Source organism: Pelodiscus sinensis, chromosome 1 (genome assembly GCF_049634645.1).
Source record: "Pelodiscus sinensis isolate JC-2024 chromosome 1, ASM4963464v1, whole genome shotgun sequence".
NCBI classification, from domain to species: Eukaryota; Metazoa; Chordata; order Testudines; family Trionychidae; genus Pelodiscus; species Pelodiscus sinensis.
In genome coordinates, this window is record NC_134711.1 from 80,523,321 (window position 1) to 80,542,533 (window position 19,213).

General features: G+C 43.9%; 1 protein-coding gene across 5 annotated transcripts in view; it reads right to left on the reverse strand.

Annotated features, from left to right (window-relative positions):
* Positions 1 to 19,213, reverse strand: part of TMCC3 (transmembrane and coiled-coil domain family 3) — a 231,620-nt gene that overhangs the window by 59,537 nt on the left and 152,870 nt on the right. Inside the window, exon 1 of one of the 5 annotated variants that reach the window (XM_075933361.1) lies at positions 1,831 to 2,326. The exons of the other annotated variants lie outside the window; for them this stretch is intronic. Within the exon in view, the coding sequence (XP_075789476.1) occupies positions 1,831 to 1,908 (78 nt within the window). The 5' untranslated portion in view covers positions 1,909 to 2,326. Of the gene's footprint in view, positions 1 to 1,830; positions 2,327 to 19,213 lie in introns of those variants that run through there. 5 annotated transcript variants of the gene reach the window in all.

The following is a 19,213-nucleotide window of genomic DNA, read 5'->3' on the forward strand; positions in this document are numbered from 1 at the left end:
TCTTCCTCCACAGATAAATAATCCAAGTGTTTCAAGCTGTGAAGCTTGTTTATTTTGAAGCAGTAAATAAATATCTTGTCTCAGTAGAAGAGTGGAAGCAGAACAGCTATTTTTGCTTACAGCCAGAGCCAGCAAGAGCAAATTACAATACAAGGAAGAGAAGCTTTGCTTTCTTTTGCCTAAGCAGTCATAAATACAAAGAGGACTTCACCTGCTTAACACACACAGGTAAGCTGTTGATTTCAAATCTGTGCAAACTAGCCAACCCCATTAGCCCAATCCATAGTGTACTTATACATTATGATCACTAATATAAAAGGTGCGCATACATACAATCTTATTTTAAAAGATGCAAAACAATAAAACAAATTACAGGCAGTCCCCGGGTTACGTACAAGATAGGGACTGTAGGTTTGTTCTTAAATTGAATTTGTATGTAAGTCGGAACTGGTACATATTGGAGGGGAAACTCTAGCCAAACATTTCTCCAGAGCTCAGTTTTATTCTCCCACACCTCACTTCCCTCAGTCCTTTATTCTCAAGCTGAGGTGTCTGCTGAGAAAAGCCGCTCTGCGTCTCCCTGATCTGCTGGGAGGAAGGGGGTGCTAGCTTCGCGTCTCCCTGGTCTGCTGGGGGGAAGCAGCCAGTGTGGGGTTGCCTCACCCCATTTGTAAGTAGGGATCCGATGTAAGTCGGATCCATGTAACCCGGGGACTGCCTGTATACCACTTCATCAAGAGAGAATTGCCCCGTAAAGCTATACATCATGGAATCTACAGTATATGAAAATATTGCTAGAACGCTCTTAGAAGTAATTTTAGCATACAACATAGCAATTGGGCCCTACTAGAGGCAAATCATTTGTACTACAGATTTTCACTATAAGGGAAATTTAGGGGGGGGGGGGGGAGAAGAGAAGAGAGAAAGCCTTTGCTTACCTAAGCAATTTAGGACAGAGACATCCCAGAGGGGATATAAGCATGAACAGCTAATATTCAAAGAATTAAAAAGCTAGTATTCTGTTCACTTTTTGTGTTTGTTTTCCATTACTCTCAACTTCAGCTACTTTCTTTAGTGAATTTATTTTAAACTTCAGTTTCTACAATCTGTCAACAGTCATTTATTTTCAGTTTCTTATGCAACACAGCAATGAAGCAATGTTTGAGTGATGAACACTGAATGGGAAAGTTTATTAAAAGTTTTCCTTTACATTAAGAAAATAGTAAACACATCTGTTTTGTGAGACACTTTAAAACGGACAACCCAAGTTCTGGTCCAAGTGTCAGCTGAGAGAATGCCCTCAGAAGCACACCTAAATTAAAAGATCTTATACACTACACATTACATGACAGGCTCAGCAAGTTGTCTCTCAACTTCTTGCCCTCGCTTAAAGGAAAGACAACTGCAATCCTCACAATCGCTGTGGCTTGTAGGCATCAGGAGGAGCAAAACAAGCTACCTTTGGACTGAAAAAAACGTGTGTTTCAAGCAGGGCAGTGAATCCCTCCCTCACCCATAGCCTGAAGCGCTTCCGCTATAACCTTTAGCAATTAGCCCCAGCTCCAATACTATCTAGCGCAGAGGTATGGGCCACACGTACAGAGGATGAAACGTTTAGTTTGGATCCCTTCCCAAGAGGGGATGCCAGGCGCCTTAAAGCAGATCTCTGCGCCTCAGTGGGATCCCAGGCACTTGCAACGCAGCGCCCGAGGGAGGCGACAGGGGCCCCTTGGAACAAGCGTCAGGAAGTTTTGCAGCCCCTGCCACGGAAGGGCCAATCGCCACAGTGGCAGGCGGGCAACTAGCCCTGCGCGGCGAGCGGGGAATTACCCGGGTCTTGGCGCGCTGGTGCCGCTCCGGGTCGGAATAAGTCCTGTCCACAGCCAGGCCGGTGTCGCTGCCAGGCATGGTGCCCCCGAGCCCGCGGGCGGCGGCGCCCTTCCCGACCCCCCGGGCAGCCCGGGAGCCGCCCCCGCGCAGGGCAGCCCGGCTTCGCCGTCTTGGCGCTTGTGCCTCCTCCCGCCCGGTGCGCGAAGCGCGGACACGCCCGGCAGCTGCGGCTGCTTCCCCCGCCCCAGCGCCTTTAACCCTCGGGCCGCCGCCGCGCTGCGCCCCCGCCTGGAGCGGCTGAGAGCTGGGGTGGAGCCGCGCCCGCCTGGACAAACCTGTCCCGCAGGACGAGCGCTGCTCAGCCACAGCCTCTCTTCAGGCAGCCGGGCAGGGGCGAATGGAGAAAACTCAAAAGTGGGCCCCCAAACCCTATTTTCTGGCCGGCTAGTAGGTAGCCTCTTACTCTTACCCATTACAAAGATAGCTTCCCCAATTATCACCTCTAATACCATTAGCTCACAGACATTTACCTCCCCCCCCATCCCCCTCCTGTTCTGCAATTTGATTTGTCCTTTTCATATGTGTTCATTTTTTAATTGTATCCTTTGGTATATATGGTTGTGACTATTTTCTTCCACTATTTGATCTGAGGAAGTGGATCTGGCCCACGAAAGCTCATCACCTAATAAACCATCTTGTTAGTCTTTAAAGTGCTACATAGTCCTGTCTTTTGTTCTTACTCTGCAGGCAGCCCAAAATCTCAGGCTACAGGCAGCAGGGGCCATGGCCCTTCTCTCTGCTGCTGGGTCTTTCTCCGCCCTTTCAGCCAGCCAGTTAAGAGACACCAAAGCTGCCCTTGTTTTGCTTTAAAACCTTTTACAGCCGCGGGGTCCATTTAGTGCTCCTGGGTGGGAAGCACTGGCCAAGCAAGGCTTGTACAAGCTAAGCCTTCCCACCCAGGGCTAAGGGCTTGCCTGCATTTAAAATGCTGCAGCACTATAGCTCTTGTAGACAGGGCTAGATCAAAGGTTAGAAAGGCATTCTGCCACCAGTGTAGATACAGGCAGTCCCCGGGTTACGTACAAGATAGGGACTGTAGGTTTGTTCTTAAGTTGAATTTGTATGTAAGTCGGAACTGGTACATATTGTAGGGGAAACTCTAGCCAAACATTTCTCCAGAGCTCAGTTTTATTCTCCCACACCTCACTTCCCTCAGTCCTTTATTCTCAAGCTGAGGTGTCTACTGAGAAAAGCCACTCCGCGTCTCCCTGGTCTGCTGGGTGGGGCGCTAGCTTCGCGTCCCCCTGGTCTGCTAGGGGGAAAAGCAGCTAGTGCGGGGTTGCATCACCCCATTTGTAAGTAGGGATCCGATGTAAGTCGGATCCATGTAACCCGGGGACTGCCTGTACTTCACTTTCCCCAGAGGCAGTAGCTAGGCCAAGTATTCTCCTATGGACCTAGTTCTGGCTAGAGCACAGGTTAGGTCTTTAGTGTGTCACTCATGAGTGTGGATTTTTCACTAGGGATGTAATGGTGTAGTCCACTAACCAACAAGCAAAAGCTTTTAGGTTAATGCTATAGACTACATGCATTCCCCCACCTCTTTGCCAGGAAATTTTTTAGCAGGCTGGCCAGCAGCCTGGCTCAGTCCTGGCTTGTGCTGGGTCTGGGACCTACTCTTGCTGCAGCTCTGCATTTCAAGTGTATTAGCAGCCAGATGAGCAGGCAGCCTGACTTAGTTCCGGCCTGCACTGGGTCCAGGGACTCAGACCCACCCCAGACAGAGGCTTCTGCCACCTCATAATGCTGCCTCTGTATCAGAGGCAGCAGCACGGGGTGACAAGCAGCCAGTCTGCCAGGGGAGCTGATTTTTAAACTGGCTCCCCTTGTGGACCAGCTCACGCCTGGCACCCCAGCCAGAGGGCTCCTCCCGAGTGGAGTCTGAGCACACTGGCTACCGGTCCCAGCCCCGGGGACTATAGAATAATTGAGTGACTGATAAGAATTCATGAGGTTAATCAACTATTCAATTAACTGATATTTAACAGCCCTATTTTTCACATCTATGATAAAGTTGCTGACTCGTACAGACCAGATGCCATTGCCACAAATGGTGTCCAGGCCAGGAGAGTTCACAACTGTACGGTGAGAGACAGAGTTTTACCGACCTAATTTCCTAGTGTCAACCAGGCCTAAGTGTCCACCAGCATCCAATGATTCAATCAATATAGGGTATGCCCACGTTAGAAACTTTACAGCTGCTGCACTGCAGTATAATTAGGCAGTCTGAAAAAGAATTTGAAGAGCAACTAGCAAAAGACTCAAAACCTAACAGCACTTTTTAAATTACATTAGAAGCAGGAAGTTTGCCAGATAATCAATGGAATCACTGGATACCTAAGCTGCCCAAGAAATACTTGAGGAAGACAAGGCCCATAGAAGCTAAATTACTTCTTTGCATCAGTCTTCACTGCAGAGAATGTGAGAGAGATCTCCATGCCTTCCCCATTCTTTTTAAGTGGCAGATCTGATGAACTGTCACAGACTGAGGTGTCAATAGAAGAGGTTTTTAATCACACCAATCAATTAATATTGATCAGATAATATGGACCACATAATACTCGCCCAAGACTTCTAAAGGAAGTAAAAAATGAAATTGCAGAGTATGTAACCTATCACTTAACTCAATCTAAGCACCAGAGGACTGGTGGATATGGCTTCTAGCCCCCACCCTGTGCCCTAGGGTAGCTCCCTAAATTCCCTCTAGGGTATGCGCCTGTGTGGGCAGGCACAAAGAATTTTAATCCCACCCATCCCCTCGGCAAAGCTACAAAGCAGCACTCACCTTCCTCGGACCTGGCAGGTGAGCTACTAATGGTGGCTTGGTGGAAAAGTAGGAGGCCAGAGCCATGTGGTGGCTGCTCAGTTTCTCTGAGGGTGGGGCCACATGGCAGGTGGCTGCCTGTGTGCCAGGGCAGCTGTTGCCATGTGGCCCTGCCCCCGGGAGCAGCTGGGCAGCCCCATCACATGACCCCGGCCCCAGCTCCTATCCTGCCTCAGAGCTGGGGCAGACTGCATGACAGATGGCTGCCGGAGCTGGAACTGGGCTGCAGTACAGCTGCTCTGGGGGCCACGGTTGGGGTGTAATGCAGCCACAGCCTTAGCCCCAGGATCAGCCATACCACAATCCAAGCTCCAGCTTTGGCAGCTGCCATGCAGCCCACACCGGGAGCAGCAAAGCACCTTCCACATTGTCCTGGCTGCAGCTCCAATCTTGCGGAAGGGTGGAAGGTGGGTCCAGAGCTGCGTAGTGGCCACCCGGCTGCTCCTGGGCTGGGCCACATGGCGGGGGTCTGCCAGAGCTGGAGCTGAGCTGCGGTGCAGCTGTCCCCTGCTTGGCACCAGCAGAGAGCTGTTTAATCCATTGCCAACCAGGCAGGGGTGCACCTGTGAGAGCCACTTCCCAGAGCATCTAGCACAACGACTGGCCTGTTCCTCAGGTCCAGGTAGGTGCCAGTCTGGGCTGGGTGCCAGTGATAGCACGATGGGTGGCAGGCTGGGTGGGTCCCACGCTTGGTGCCAAGCAGGAGGTGCTAGGATGGATGACTGACAGGTACAGTGCCAGCCTGGGAGGGTGCGAGGCTTTGAAATGCTGCTGCGGGAGCCCAGCATCATGCTCTTCCAGCATGGCATTTCAAAGCAGCAGCTCCATGGAGCCTGGGGTCAGTGGAGAAGTCCCCAGCTGATCCCGGGCTCCACATGGTGCTTTTGCCTTTAAAGCATAGCAACAGCCCTAAGGCTGTTTCTACACTTCAAAGGCGGAGATGCCCTATTGACTAGTCGATGCAACATGCATCAACTATTCGATTAGAGAAAAAGACATTTGTGGACAGGGAAGAGGGGTTTTTTTTAAATTTTTTTTTAAGAAGAGGCCTCCAGGAAAAAGCACAGGTGCCCTGATGGCCACTCCGTCCACAGTAATCACAACTTAAATGCGAGATAGCATCCAATCAATGTGGACGCTATCTTTCGAAAAAGCAGATCGCTTTTTCAATGCGCTTTTGCTGTGTGGACACTCTCTTTCTAAATAAGTTTTTCCAGAAGATCTCTTCCAGAAGTGCTTCTTCTAAAAGAAGCCTACAATCAAGATGTAGCCAGAGCAGCACTGTGTAACAAATAACATGTGCATGCTGCGAGCAGTATTCATTGGTGGAATGATGTGTGCAAAAAGAAAGCAGTGTTTCTAGTGAAGAGAATGATGAGAAGACAGAATAATGTGCTTAGCTCCACAGCACCTAGAAACTGCACTAACTGCACGATTACCAAACAGATCAAACAGAAGTAAGTACTTATCACCTCCATGTGAAAGAAGGAGACTTCTAAACTATATTTTCATTATGTAAGCAAGTATAGAAGTTCCATTTAAGGGTCTAGCCAGTCTCAGGCCAAGTCTACACTACCACAGGCTGTTGACCTAAGTTCTGCAACTTCAGCTACATGAATAATATAGCTAAAGTCGATGTCCTTAGATCTACTAACTGTGGTATCTTCACCACGTTAAGGCCACAGCTGATGCTTTCCCATCGACTCCACTTAACACTTCTCATTCTGGTGGAGTACCGGAATTGATGGGAAAGCTCTTGGTGATTCATCAGCCCCCCTCTCCCCCCCGGATCAATCACTGTTTATCATCCAGCAGATGGTGAAGATATGCCCTAATGCCTCTCTTTCTTCCTTCTCCCTCACCTATTTACACACATGTACTACTACATCCTCCATGGATGGTAGCATAAACACAGGGACTCCGTTATCCCACAGTATATTCACAATACATTTATTTTTTCTTGCATGAGTACAGACAAAAAGACCCAGTCCAATCACACACACCCCTATTGCCTTGTGCGATGTCCCTTCCCCACCACTCGAGATGTAGCTCTTTAACATAGTAGTTAAGTGAACAGCACAGATAATTCCATAGTCCCATGAAATATTATCTCCGCATTATTCTCAAAACACACACTTGATTTCTCAATCTGTATTAAGGATTTTAAATTCTTATTAATCAACTAATTGATAATCAATGTAATTAGCATCAACTATTCCATTAGTCAATAAGGGCACTTCTGCCTTTGAAATATAGCAAGAGCCCTGTGAAATGTAGGAAGCGCCGTGGGGAGCACAGCTAGTGGGGGACTCAAGCAGTCCACCGCTGGCCCCGCACTCTCTGCTTTTGGAATGTACAAGAGCCCTGGAAAGGCTCTTGTACATTTGAAAAACAAAGCGCCGTTGGGAGCCTAGGGCCAGTGGGGGAACCTCCAGTGGCCTCACAATCTGGGCAGCACTTTGCTTTTGAAGTGTACAAGAGCACCCCTGGCGCATTTCAAAAGCAAGGAGCGCAGAGCCAGCGAGGGACTGCTTGAGTCCCCAGCTCACCCCAGGCTCCCCTCAGCGCTTCTGCTTTTGAAATGTAGCTCTGCTCTTGCTACATTTCAAAGGCGGAAGTGGCTCTAGTTCCCTGCTGTGCCCCGGCCCCTTCTCCCTTATGGAAACGGTGCTGGGGGAGACCTGCTTTTATGACTGCTTCCACCAGCTCCGGATCCTATTCTTCCCCCCATCTCCCTTGCTGCCTCTTTCTGATAGAGGCAGCAAGCGGGGAGGGAAGCGACTAGTCAAGTCACTAGTCAACTATCCAATAAGCATCTGCTTATTGAATATCAACTAGTTGCTTACATTCCTAATCTATATATTCACATTCAGTGTAAATCTGTGTTCATTTTTGTCCTGATATTGGGAACATAACTTAAAGAATATGAAGTTGGATTAAAACTCGCATGTAGTATACTGGTGACTACAGTAAATAAATTCTCTTATGTTCCTGTAGTTTTCACCAACTACTTTATAAAATTCAGTTGTTTATGAAAAAGTGAATTCATTGTAGCCATCCATCATGTCATTTTTAAAGTTCAAATATCTTATACCCATTTACTGTTCTGAAAGATACACTGTAATTCTATCATTCTTCAGTATTCTCCCTTGCCAATACAGTACTGGCACTATCCACAATTCATAACACCCGGCACTTCCCCTATTTTTCTTGCCTATAAAAGAAGTGACCTTTGAAAAATAAGTGAATTGGGAATTAGGGGTAGGATTTACAAATGCCATGCAGGCTGTTTGGAGAAACTAAAAGGATATTGAAGCACATGGATGGGAACTCACATTCTGTATTCCTACACACAGGAGAGCAGATTCTCAACCCCAGCTCAGGCTGCTTTGTGTTGTCTTTGGAGCACAAAGTAGCTGTAAGGGCATCAGAAGATTCTCTCTAACAAAGAGGAATCCTTACTTTATATAATGGAAGGCATGGTGATCCAGTGGATGGGGATGGACTGGGAATCAGACTGGTTCTATTCCCACCTCTTCAGCTGACTTTGGAGCAAATCATTTTCTCTCTCTGTTTTTCTTACCCCAGCTATAAAGTGGAGACAATGGCACCTACTTTGTTAAGACCTTTGAGATCAATGGATGAAAAATGCTATTATATGAGGTACTTTATCATTGGCAGAAGAACGTCCAGCCCGCTATGCCCCTGCCAGCTCCAGCCCTGGTGAAGCTGGTGGTGGCTGAGACAGGCCCTGCAGAAGTGACAGATTCATCTTCCAGGACCAACTGCACCAGTCCATGGTGCCCCACCCAAAGCACAGGGGCCCAGAGCAGTCACCTTGACTCACCCTACCCAAGGGATGGCTCCGGCCTGGTCTGCACTACAGAGTTAGAAATGTAAGGCTGACTGTGTAAATATCTGTACTACAGTGTTCCTACCTCCGATTTAACTCACCCACTAAACTGATCTAATGAATCCCTGAGAGAAGCACAGTGCTTAGATCCATGTAGTTAGGTCCATGCAGTTACTGTGTAGACACTGAGTAGCTGACATTGCCTGTTGCTGCTGACAACCTGAGACTTGCAGCCCCACAAGGGGTTGACAGCCAAAGCCCTGCTATCCCACAAGAGGCTAACAGCTGAAGTCCCAGCACCCTGTGGTGAGCTGGCAACTCTGGTTGTCAGTGCCTCACAATGCCCCACTTAAGTTGGCGCAACCGCTCGTGGTGAGGATGTGCACTGCCGAGAGAAAGTGCACAATGTGGACAAGGAGCTGATTTAGTTACTCAGCAACTGTAGCTCAACAAAACTTAAATCACCCTAATTTTATATTGTAGACATTCCCGTAGGCATGTTCTTAACTTTACACAAAAAAGTTCATCTGATTGGGGACTTGGATTGTAAATTCTTCTAGGCAGGGCATGTCAAATGTATTTGTCTGTAAAGTACCATGGCACTGCATAAAGCATATAATGCTAAATGGATGACACCAATTATTTCCATAACAATAGACAATGAGCCTGATTCACTTCTCATTGAGTTGTGCACCACAGAGGCAACCCCAATGGCTTCAATGGAGTTACTCCTGACTTATTCTCCCATCAGCTATTTCAGTGTAAGACCCAAGTTCCTACTTTACTAACAAATGGAATGCTGATTACAAACTGTATAGTTTTCTCGTCCAAGTTTAGTTCACTCTGGTATGAAAGCCCTCCTTTAAAACAACATGAACAGAGTGCAATGTTAAGTATGTAAGCTAGCAGGCTAATAAACTGTTTAATGAGCCATTAAATAAATGTGTCTAATACCCATTTAAAATCAAGTATATTCAAAGCAGAACATTTCTACCTGCCCCTCAGCAGTTGTAGGTTTTTGCCAGCCAATGATCAAACATGTGATATAGCATATAGAGCTCTGAATTGTGTGACCACGACCTGAACTAATAGCTATTGATACGGGAGAAGCCAACATGCAAATCCATTATGTTTAACCTGCATAAAGTTTCCAGTTACCTGATTTTCATGGCTTTTTAAAAGCTAGTAAACAACAACAGTAACAAATGGCAGCAGCAGTCAGGAAAATGGGGGAGTAAATTTATATCTCAAATGAAAAGGGCATGCTTCTATTACAGTATCTCAGAAATCCAGGGTACAGTTTTCTTAACATCTAATTTAACTAAAAAATAATAGGGTTACGTCCTGTTTTTGTTGCACCTGTCTGGAGTAGCTGCACTGAAATTTGAAGAGTTACTCTAGGTTTGTCTCCATAAATGAGATGCAAATCAGGCCCTTTGCCAGCGATCTATTGATTCCTCTTGGGACAATTTGTTCTTGCTATATTGACAAAATGGAAATTTATACAGAAGTCCAAATCCTGCTTGTTTTCAGTAATATTCTAATAATTCCAAAAGTGCATTCCAGGTAAAAAGCATAATTAAATATCCAATGCAAATATAATGTTAATGTTAGCAACAGAAGTCATTTCCTCCATCCCATCCCCAACCAAATGCCTTTTAAAAATATACAATAGTATTTTGTATTAATTTGTCCAAACTCTGCAAGATACGAGTCTTGACTAGGTAATCCCATAGGTTTTCTTTTTATTTAGTAAGATGCTTTGCATTGTTTTCTTTGGGCCTTTATAAGACTGTTTATTAGCTTTAATTTGTTTTATTTACATGTATAAGGAAATTTGGGTGGGTGAAATTCTGGCTCCACTGATGTCATTGGAAGTTTTGCCAACTATTTTAATAAGGCCAGGGTCTCACTCTACGTTTCTGTACACGTACACTGAAAAGTTACTTACTGTTAAGGACCCAAACCCACAATATCACACATAGGTTAATGCACATTATGAGATTACTCTGGTGTTTAAACTGAAACATATGTGAGAGCTTTCCTGAACCAGGGCCATGTTTCTGATTGACAGAGTCACAAAGATGTAGATTTGGTGAGGTTTCAAAAAGTGTATGGTTCACTACAAAGTAGGTTATAAGATATTACCTCATACCACCCTGGCACCGTAACCTATATTCAGATGGGCTGGGAATTAATAAAGGTTTTAGGCAGAAACTGAAAGGAATCTCAGCAAGAGAAAATTTAAACACAGTACTAATAATCATGAGAATATAAAATATTTATTATTATTTAAAATTTAATCCAGTGCTGTTTTGGGTTGGCTTTTTGCCCCACTGAAGGCTCATATCAAATTCCAATAGTTCTTTTTTTTTATATACAAGGTTTAGGAATCTAACAGTATAAAATTAAATACAGGGCTATGTAGCACTTTAAAGACTAACAAGATGGTTTATTAGATGATGAGCTTTAGTGGGCCAGACCCACTTCCTCAGTTCAAAATAGTGGAAGAAAATTGTCACAACCATATATACCAAAGGATACAATTTAAAAAATGAACACATATGAAAAGGACAAATCAAATTTCAGAACAGAAGGGAGATTGGGGGGGGGGGGGAGGTAAATGTCTGTGAGCTAATGATATTAGAGGTGATAATTGGGGAAGCTATCTGTAAAGTAGAGTTAAGAGTCTCAATATATTTCACATCTTCTGCTTACTGCAGTATCAGTGAATTCTAGATGTTAAGAACATTAATCCCAATTACCCAGCCAATGAAAAAAATTAGGGAGTAGGCCCTTGGGAAGGAAATTGCTATGGTTCCCTATCCAACAATAATTCCCATAGGAAGTAGGGCATGCCCTTCCACAGAAAACTTTGCAAAACTAGCCCCCAAACTTGGTAGATACAAGGGATCATCAGGAGACCAGAGAGGTCCCCCAACCTACCCACTCTTCACATGCATTCTCCAACCCAGACTTTAGACAGCATGCGGAGGCATTAGCAGAGACTTGGCAGGGGGAAGAAAGAAGAGAATGATGGTGGCATGCACGTGGCTGAGTTCCTCTTCCTGAGAAGGGGAATATCTGCTATGGGAGACGCCCTCCAGGCATGGGTCCAGGAGCTGGATCTGTCTTTGTTCTGTCTCAAGTATGAAGCTTCAGGTTTCCTGAACTTGCTTATAAAAGCAATATTTCCTGACTGCTCTTCTATTTCAGTACCAGTGATGAGAACTGACACTGCCTTTTCAATTACATTTAACAGGAAAAGAAAAGCATAGAAGTATGTAAACAAACTTTTGTACCAAAGAAGAGATCTTTAGGAGAGAAACAAATACAAATATTTCAGGCAATGCCAGTGGTGCCTCCATCAAGGAAAATATTGTAACTAGGGAAAAAGTACCTTTAAGAACAGTGTTAAGTAGTTTACTCATAATTTGCACATGTAACAGAATTACTAAACTAAAATAAAACCTCAGAACTCTTTTATTCCCTCCCCCCTTAGTTCTTGCACAACCACTGAATTTTAGGAGATCTAGCATAGTAAAAATCTCTTCCTCCCTCTCACTTCCTCTTGTATTTTGGGAGCACCTTGCAGGTTTTGGCATATTTTGCAGTTATCTTCATCAGTCACACTTGCAATAACCTGGGATGAAATATTGGCTTATTTGAAGTCCATAATTTCCTCCTGGGGTCAGGATTTCACACCAGGAGTCTGAGGCCTTGTCTATATTACAGAAAGTGGACTAGTGGAGGTGTATCTTATACCAGGAAAAGAGTTCTTTTGCAAGTATATTTTATAGCAGTTTCCAAAATAATCTATATTGGCACAAGCAGTCCCCATCCTCCCTCCCCGTATCTAGCTACATCAACTAGAAGGTATGATTTTTTTCATACTCCTAACCAACAGCACCATACCAGCAAAACTTTTAAGGGTAGGCCAGACCTAAGAGAGGCAGAGTAGTGGAGAACGCCCCCTCCTCCCCTTTACAGAAGCCTGAAGGATCCTGGGGAGTAATAGAATAGGAGACATCTAGCAGCAGTCAGAAGCCTCTGGACGGGGAGAAGACAGAAAGCTCCGTCTCCCTTCCTCAGGTCAGAATGTGTGGGGCTTCAAATTTACCCAAGTCTTAAGGCACTAGGAGATGTGCTCCTACATGAGGGGTATTCCAACAGCTTTGGTTGCTGGATTGGGGCTGATCTGATGTCATTTGTAAAGCACTTTTAAATCTGCTTTTGAAAAGCAAGTAAGAGCTAAATATTATATTATTACAAATAACATCATCATCTGAGTCTCTCATTAAAGCATTGCCAGTGATCTTGCTAGGGCAACTCCCCATCTCATTTTTTTGTAACCACCTCAGGCATGCAAGTTTAATAGGTCTCTGGCAAATTTTTCAATACCTGTATACCACAATATTATTCTCAACAAAAAATCCTGCATGCACATGCCTGTAAATCAACACAAAGCTGATAAATCTAATTATAGGCCTGCTGGTCAAATGATTCTGCTAAATCCTATCTTAAGAAGTAACATATTATATATACCCACACCCGCGTATGGACTTTTTTATTAACATTGTAAGGAGGGAATTAAATGCATCAGCTTTCCTGTTTTGAAGACAGAGGCTGATTAGCACCTACAGGCACTGATATTTGTCATATAAATTCTGATTAGTAGAAATTCCTACAGCCAAGTATATAACAGCCTATGGACACATCATATTCTGAAGTTTTGGTAATTAGTTGAGTCATTAGAAAAACAGAACTATTAAGTATTCAGGATTCTTTGTTCCTGGGCATTGACAAATTCTACCAAACTAATACAATATGTCTCTCAGATTTTAACTGAGTAGGACTCATAATAAACAGAGCATTACAAATTATTCATAAGTCAAACTATTTTTGTATGTACATTTTAACAATTTCTGGTGTAATGATGTCTGTTCTGGTCCTCATGTGGCGTCACTGGTTTCTGTTATCTCAATCACACAAGGTCCTGATTTTTCAGTGTTAATGAGTAGCTGCAGCTTCCGTTGACTTCAATTGCACTTTTGCCACTAAAATTGATCAAGACTAGCCTTTTTTCCAAATGAAAATTTTAATTTCCTTCAACACTTTCAAATTTTTCATCTAAATACCCAAAACTTTTTGAAACAAAAAACAGGACTGTGTTGCACTTTAAAGACTAACAAGTGCTACACAGTCCTGTTTTTTGTTTCAGCTGCACCAAACTAACACGGCTACATTTCTACCACAAAACTTTTTGGAGTCTGAAAACTAAAAGTAACCAAACATATTTTTGTCAAAAAAATCAAAACCATTTTTAATGTCACGTGCAAATTTCTCCAACCAGGTCTCTTCAACACTTTTGAAAATCAGGCCTCATGCTGGGCATGTTCGCAGTGCAGCTCCGGTATAAATGGTTGTCGGGCTGCTCAGTTGGAGCTGGCCTCCGGGGAGGGAGTTGCTCCTGCCCAACCTCCAGAGCAACAGCTGGACCTGCCGCCATTGCTGCAGTGGACAACCCCTTCACTGCTGCCCCAGACACTGGACCTGCCAACGTCATGGCCACCACCAGCCCAGCGTCTCCAGGTGGGGTCTCCGTTGGCCTCGGAGCTGGGGTAGGAAGCAACCCAGGGCAAGGGGTAGGGAACACCCCAGTAGGTTCGGGGCGTTTCGGGGAGAACTCCCTGCCGAGCCGGTGGTAGGAACCACCCACCCCACTAATAGGGCCCTGGGTTGGGGTCCAGTGGAGAGGGAGGGCCTGGACCCCCCCCCCACCCCATCTACCAAGAGCTTGGACTAGGCCTCAGGGCCTGCATTTGTGCTGGACTAGGCCTCAGGGTCCGCCTTCACCTTGTTCTAGGCCTCTGGCCCTGCGTTTGAAAGGACTAGGCCTCTGGGCCTGCATTGAAAGGGACCAGACCTTGGGGAGCCAGCCACAGAGCCATACGTGAGGGATATTTTCCTACCCAAAGGTTCACAAAGTTAATGCTTGAAAGAGCTAGTAAGCCGATGAGAAGAAGAATGATGATTCATTCAGCAATGAAGCCTATTTAGTTTTATTTATTAGGAAGTGTACAAGTATGGGCATCAGGAGCCACCAACCATAGAACAGAGCCACTCTTCCGTGACTTTTCCAAATACAACTTCAATACAGGTCTGGCAGAATCAGATTCTATTTTCTTATTTATATCTGACGATTTATGAGCTGAGATAATTATGTTCAGACCTTGGAGATGGAGTGACCTTTCTTGTCTAGTTTTGACTATCTGGGAACAGTCTGAAGGAGTTCTATCGATGAGTAACTCAAGATGAAAGTTTGTGTCTGGGAGAACACTTGTCCTTATGCAGACAGAGTTGACATTACAGAAGTAGAAAGGAGATAACTAACAAAGATTCTTGAGGCATCAAGGACAGTGACAATCTGAGCTAAGAGTTGAAACAGCTTCCTATTTTGGGGACAAACATGATTTATAGCCACATAATAAAAACCTAAAACATTACTAAAAGAATGAACTGGAATAGCTAAGAAAAAAAATCTCTATATATGTTATAACTGCAGAATAAGTGACCTAGCAGGAAAACCATGTCCATCTGTTCTCTAAATGTGTATGATCTCCTGGAGCGGTTTCAACAAATCTGTATAAAATGTTCTTTTCTGTTACTGATCTGGAAAATTCCTCTGATTATGCAGGCATTGTTGGCCCACTACCCAAAATCATCATAAAGGTTTATAAAAAAAATGGGGGCGGGGGGGAGAAATCCCATGGTAATAAATAAGTAAAAGACACATCTGTATGCAACTCTGTTTCATTGATGTGGAAATGAGGCCAATCAGTTGAGTCTAACCAACAGGGAATGCTAATATTACCATGCACTGAACATAAACAACACAGCAGATTTTTTTTTCCAGAATTAAACTTTGTCCTTAAACATTCATATAGTTTTAAATACAAATTTCTTTAAGATCAGAATACAAAACCAAATTATGATCATTGCTATGAACAAGATGTAGTTTGGCTCAACAGACCTAAAGTTTTCCCTCTGTCACCCAGTAGGACATGGTAGTTTACTGATGGACATAATTATTTTTATTTCCTACATAGAGCCCAAATACTGAAATCTGTACACACATTTTACTCTGACAAGACTCCGACTGAGCCAATGGCTCCCCTCCTCTCCCCCTCCCCCCCTCCCGCCCCCAGACTTTATAATTTGGTCCACTATATCCTTTCATAACTATAGTTCTTTGTATGAACATGTTTTTTCTAATAATTTTTCAATATCCCTTAGCAAAACAGTGCTAGTATTCATTAACAACCAGGCAATCAGTGAGCAAATGCTGTCTTCAATAGTTTTTTTTATATCAAACCTATCATGATGATATCCGAGTGCCTATAATTACAGGAATAAAACAGATCCTAGTTAGAAAATTTAAATCAGTCAAAAACAGTACTTACATTGAAATATATTGTGAAGATATCTTAGTCTTTGTTCACTATTCACTTTATTTTTAAATATTTTATATACTTATGTATTAACACAACAGTATGGAATTTTACAAAATGAGAACCACCTTGAGTTTAGATACAGCATAGTGTGATATGCAGGTGGAGTGCCACATCCTCACCACATCCTGTAGATTACAATTGACCCCTGCACTGAACAGTGCATAAGCAGGGCCTACATCAGATGAAGGACAAACAGCTATGGTGGGCATGGGGGATGATCTCGGGACACATAATGAAAGGTGAGCTATTCATGGAGGAGGGTATTTTCTATCCTGCAGAGAGCAGAATAAATTGATTCATTTTGCCTGTTACAGTTGGTAATTTAGGGGAGTAGTTGTGATAACTGGCCCTTCAAATTTACCCTAATTGTGAATTCCCCTGTGAACAGTGAATGGAAGTTTATGGGATTTCACAATAAGCCTTAACAGTCATTGTTGGGAAAAGGTATAATAGAGAGACAGAAAGACTGAATTAATTCACACAAAGAGGTCTATTGATATAACTCAAGCACCTCATTAACACCATGCTTGATGGGATAAGAGCATGTGGGATTAGAAGCATGTGGAATTAGAAATCAATGAGTCAAAATTGGTCTGTCAGAAGTTAGGCCTAACTGGTGGACAAACTAATGTGTGAATGAGTTATTCCACCTAAAGCTCCCTTTTGGGTCGTCAAACTAGTTTTGAGCAAACTAGTAGCATTTCATGCTTCAGAGCTAGTGACAATTTGTGCAATCATTGATTCTTCTGCATCTATGGTAAAGCAGACGGTGCAAGAAGAAATAGATTTCATGTATTTCCAGGGCCAAATTCTATTCCACTAAACCAACTTTAGGCAATTTATTATACACTCAGAGCAGAATTTGAAACAATTACTCTACACTAGTTTTAATTGCTGAAGTCAGCAGAGTTTAAATTTTAGGTGGATCTAATACAAGAACATTTTTATTGTGTGCTTCACACCAATGTTGTCGGATCCTGTCCAAATCATCATGATTAAATTAACACAATACAGGAAAAATTAAAATTTGCAGTGAACATATTTATTCCAGTTGCCTTAAAATGATGGAACATATGGAATCTACTAAATTGCAAGGAAGAAAATTCCATAAACTTGGTACATAAACTACCAAATGTCTGAGCTTCCACTGACAGAAGCAAATCAAATAGTTTACTAGTTCTGATCACAATTAACAGGAACTTAAAGGGACAAATGATTGCCTAGATAAAGTGGGCCCGCATTTATACAGATCCACATGTGTAAATTCAAGGACTTTTAAAACCAATGCAAGATTTGAGACAGCAAGTGCACAGTTTTATAATACAGGCAATGTGCACAGATGGCCATGCGCCAATAATAAATGAGCTGCTGGTTTTTTAATTAACTGCATCCTCGTTGTAATACCAGTATGGATTTCTAAAAGATAAGGAACAGTAATCTTGCCTTGAAGAAAACAAATGTTTGTCAATAATTCTTTAAACTTACTTTGCAAAGCAATAGTTTTATTCTGAAGATGATTTGTAGATATCAAAATTCAATTCTAGTAGTAGAACAAAGATGCATATCCATTAATAAAACTGAAGACATGACAGCATCCGGATAGTTTATATTTGAGAATCAAGTCGGTTATACTTTGTTTAACAATCATCAAGATGGGAGCATTTGCTCAAGCCACGCTTTGAAGCTAATAACGAGAGCTCCTATTTTGTTCAGATTCAGTTTAATAATACTTTAGAGCAAACATATGAGACTTAACAACACAATAAGGGATAGGAGAAAAAAACCAGTTGAGTGTCATCTGCACAAAAAAGGGCAAATTAAGCTTTCTTATGACTGATCATTTGGAAGAACATTCTTGAAAGAAGAAGCCTCAAAACAGATCCTAGAGGAATATAACAGGAAAAGGAAGCAGTACTGAACTTGACTAACTTAATGAGATATTACTGAGCAGAATGCAGTTGATTTTGGAAGAATTGTTAGCTTTCAGAGATGCTCAGGCCTACTTCGAGACATATAAGATCTACTGACAATGCTGCCCTGAGCTTTCTTATTTATAAGGAGAACCACAGGCATTAATTGAAATGTAAATCACACAACTGAAGGAGACACTATTTTATATTTCTACATCATCTTGCACTAATTAAGACAGGTCTTCAACCAAACACACACATCACTGTGAATGAACAGCTGAGTCTGTGCATGCTAATGAAGGCAAACACTGAACGTTAGTAAACTGTGTAGGTGACTGAACAGGCAGGATAAGTTTATAGAAACACGAGAATGAACTCAAAATGAAAAGGCTGAAAAAATAATTATTGACAATCCCTACTGAAATCAACAAATTCACCACATATCCCTGGGGTTGTATTGATCCCAATACTTATGGACTGATATTACATTTGGAGAAAAATCAGTGAATGTAAAAATTTACAGTCCAGAAAAAGAATCTAAGTTAAATTAAATTTAAATGGAAAGCCAGTAGGAAAGTTCCTAATGAATCGTATGGGGGCTTGATTAGATGACATCTAATTATTAGAGCAAGCAAAGAGAAGGAAGATTAGACTTCAACAAAATGTTCTTTGTGGGGGGAAAAAAGCAGGTCCCATCCTATACTACCTTCGGTTTTATGCCACCACTGTTTGAGGGGTGATAACGAAGCAGCCACACAATAAATCTTACTTGGGGTCAAATCCTGGAACTAGTATGGAGCCTAAGTAGCTAGATTCTTAGTTTGGGGTCACTGTAAAGCAGTGGTCCCCAACGTTGCGTGGCTGCCGGGCGCCCGGGGGCGGGGCCACGCAGGAGCTGGGCGCCCAGGGGCGGGGCCACGCAGGAGCCGGGCGCCCGGGGGTGGCACTGCGCATGTGCCGCGCGCCCAGAGCAGGGGCTGGCAATGCACCCCGGGCCGGCACTGCGCATGGGCCGCGCGCCCGGGGCCGCCCACGAGCCACGCGCCCCAGGCTGGCACCGCACATGTGCCCTGGGGCCGGAGCTGGGGCCGCCCATGCGCCCCGGGCCGGCCCTGCGCATGTGCTGCGCGACCAGGGGAGGGGCCGCCCATGCGTCCCGGGCCTGAAGCCGGCACCATGCGTGTGCCGCGCGCCGGGAGGGGCCCAACCCAGATGTTCCAGC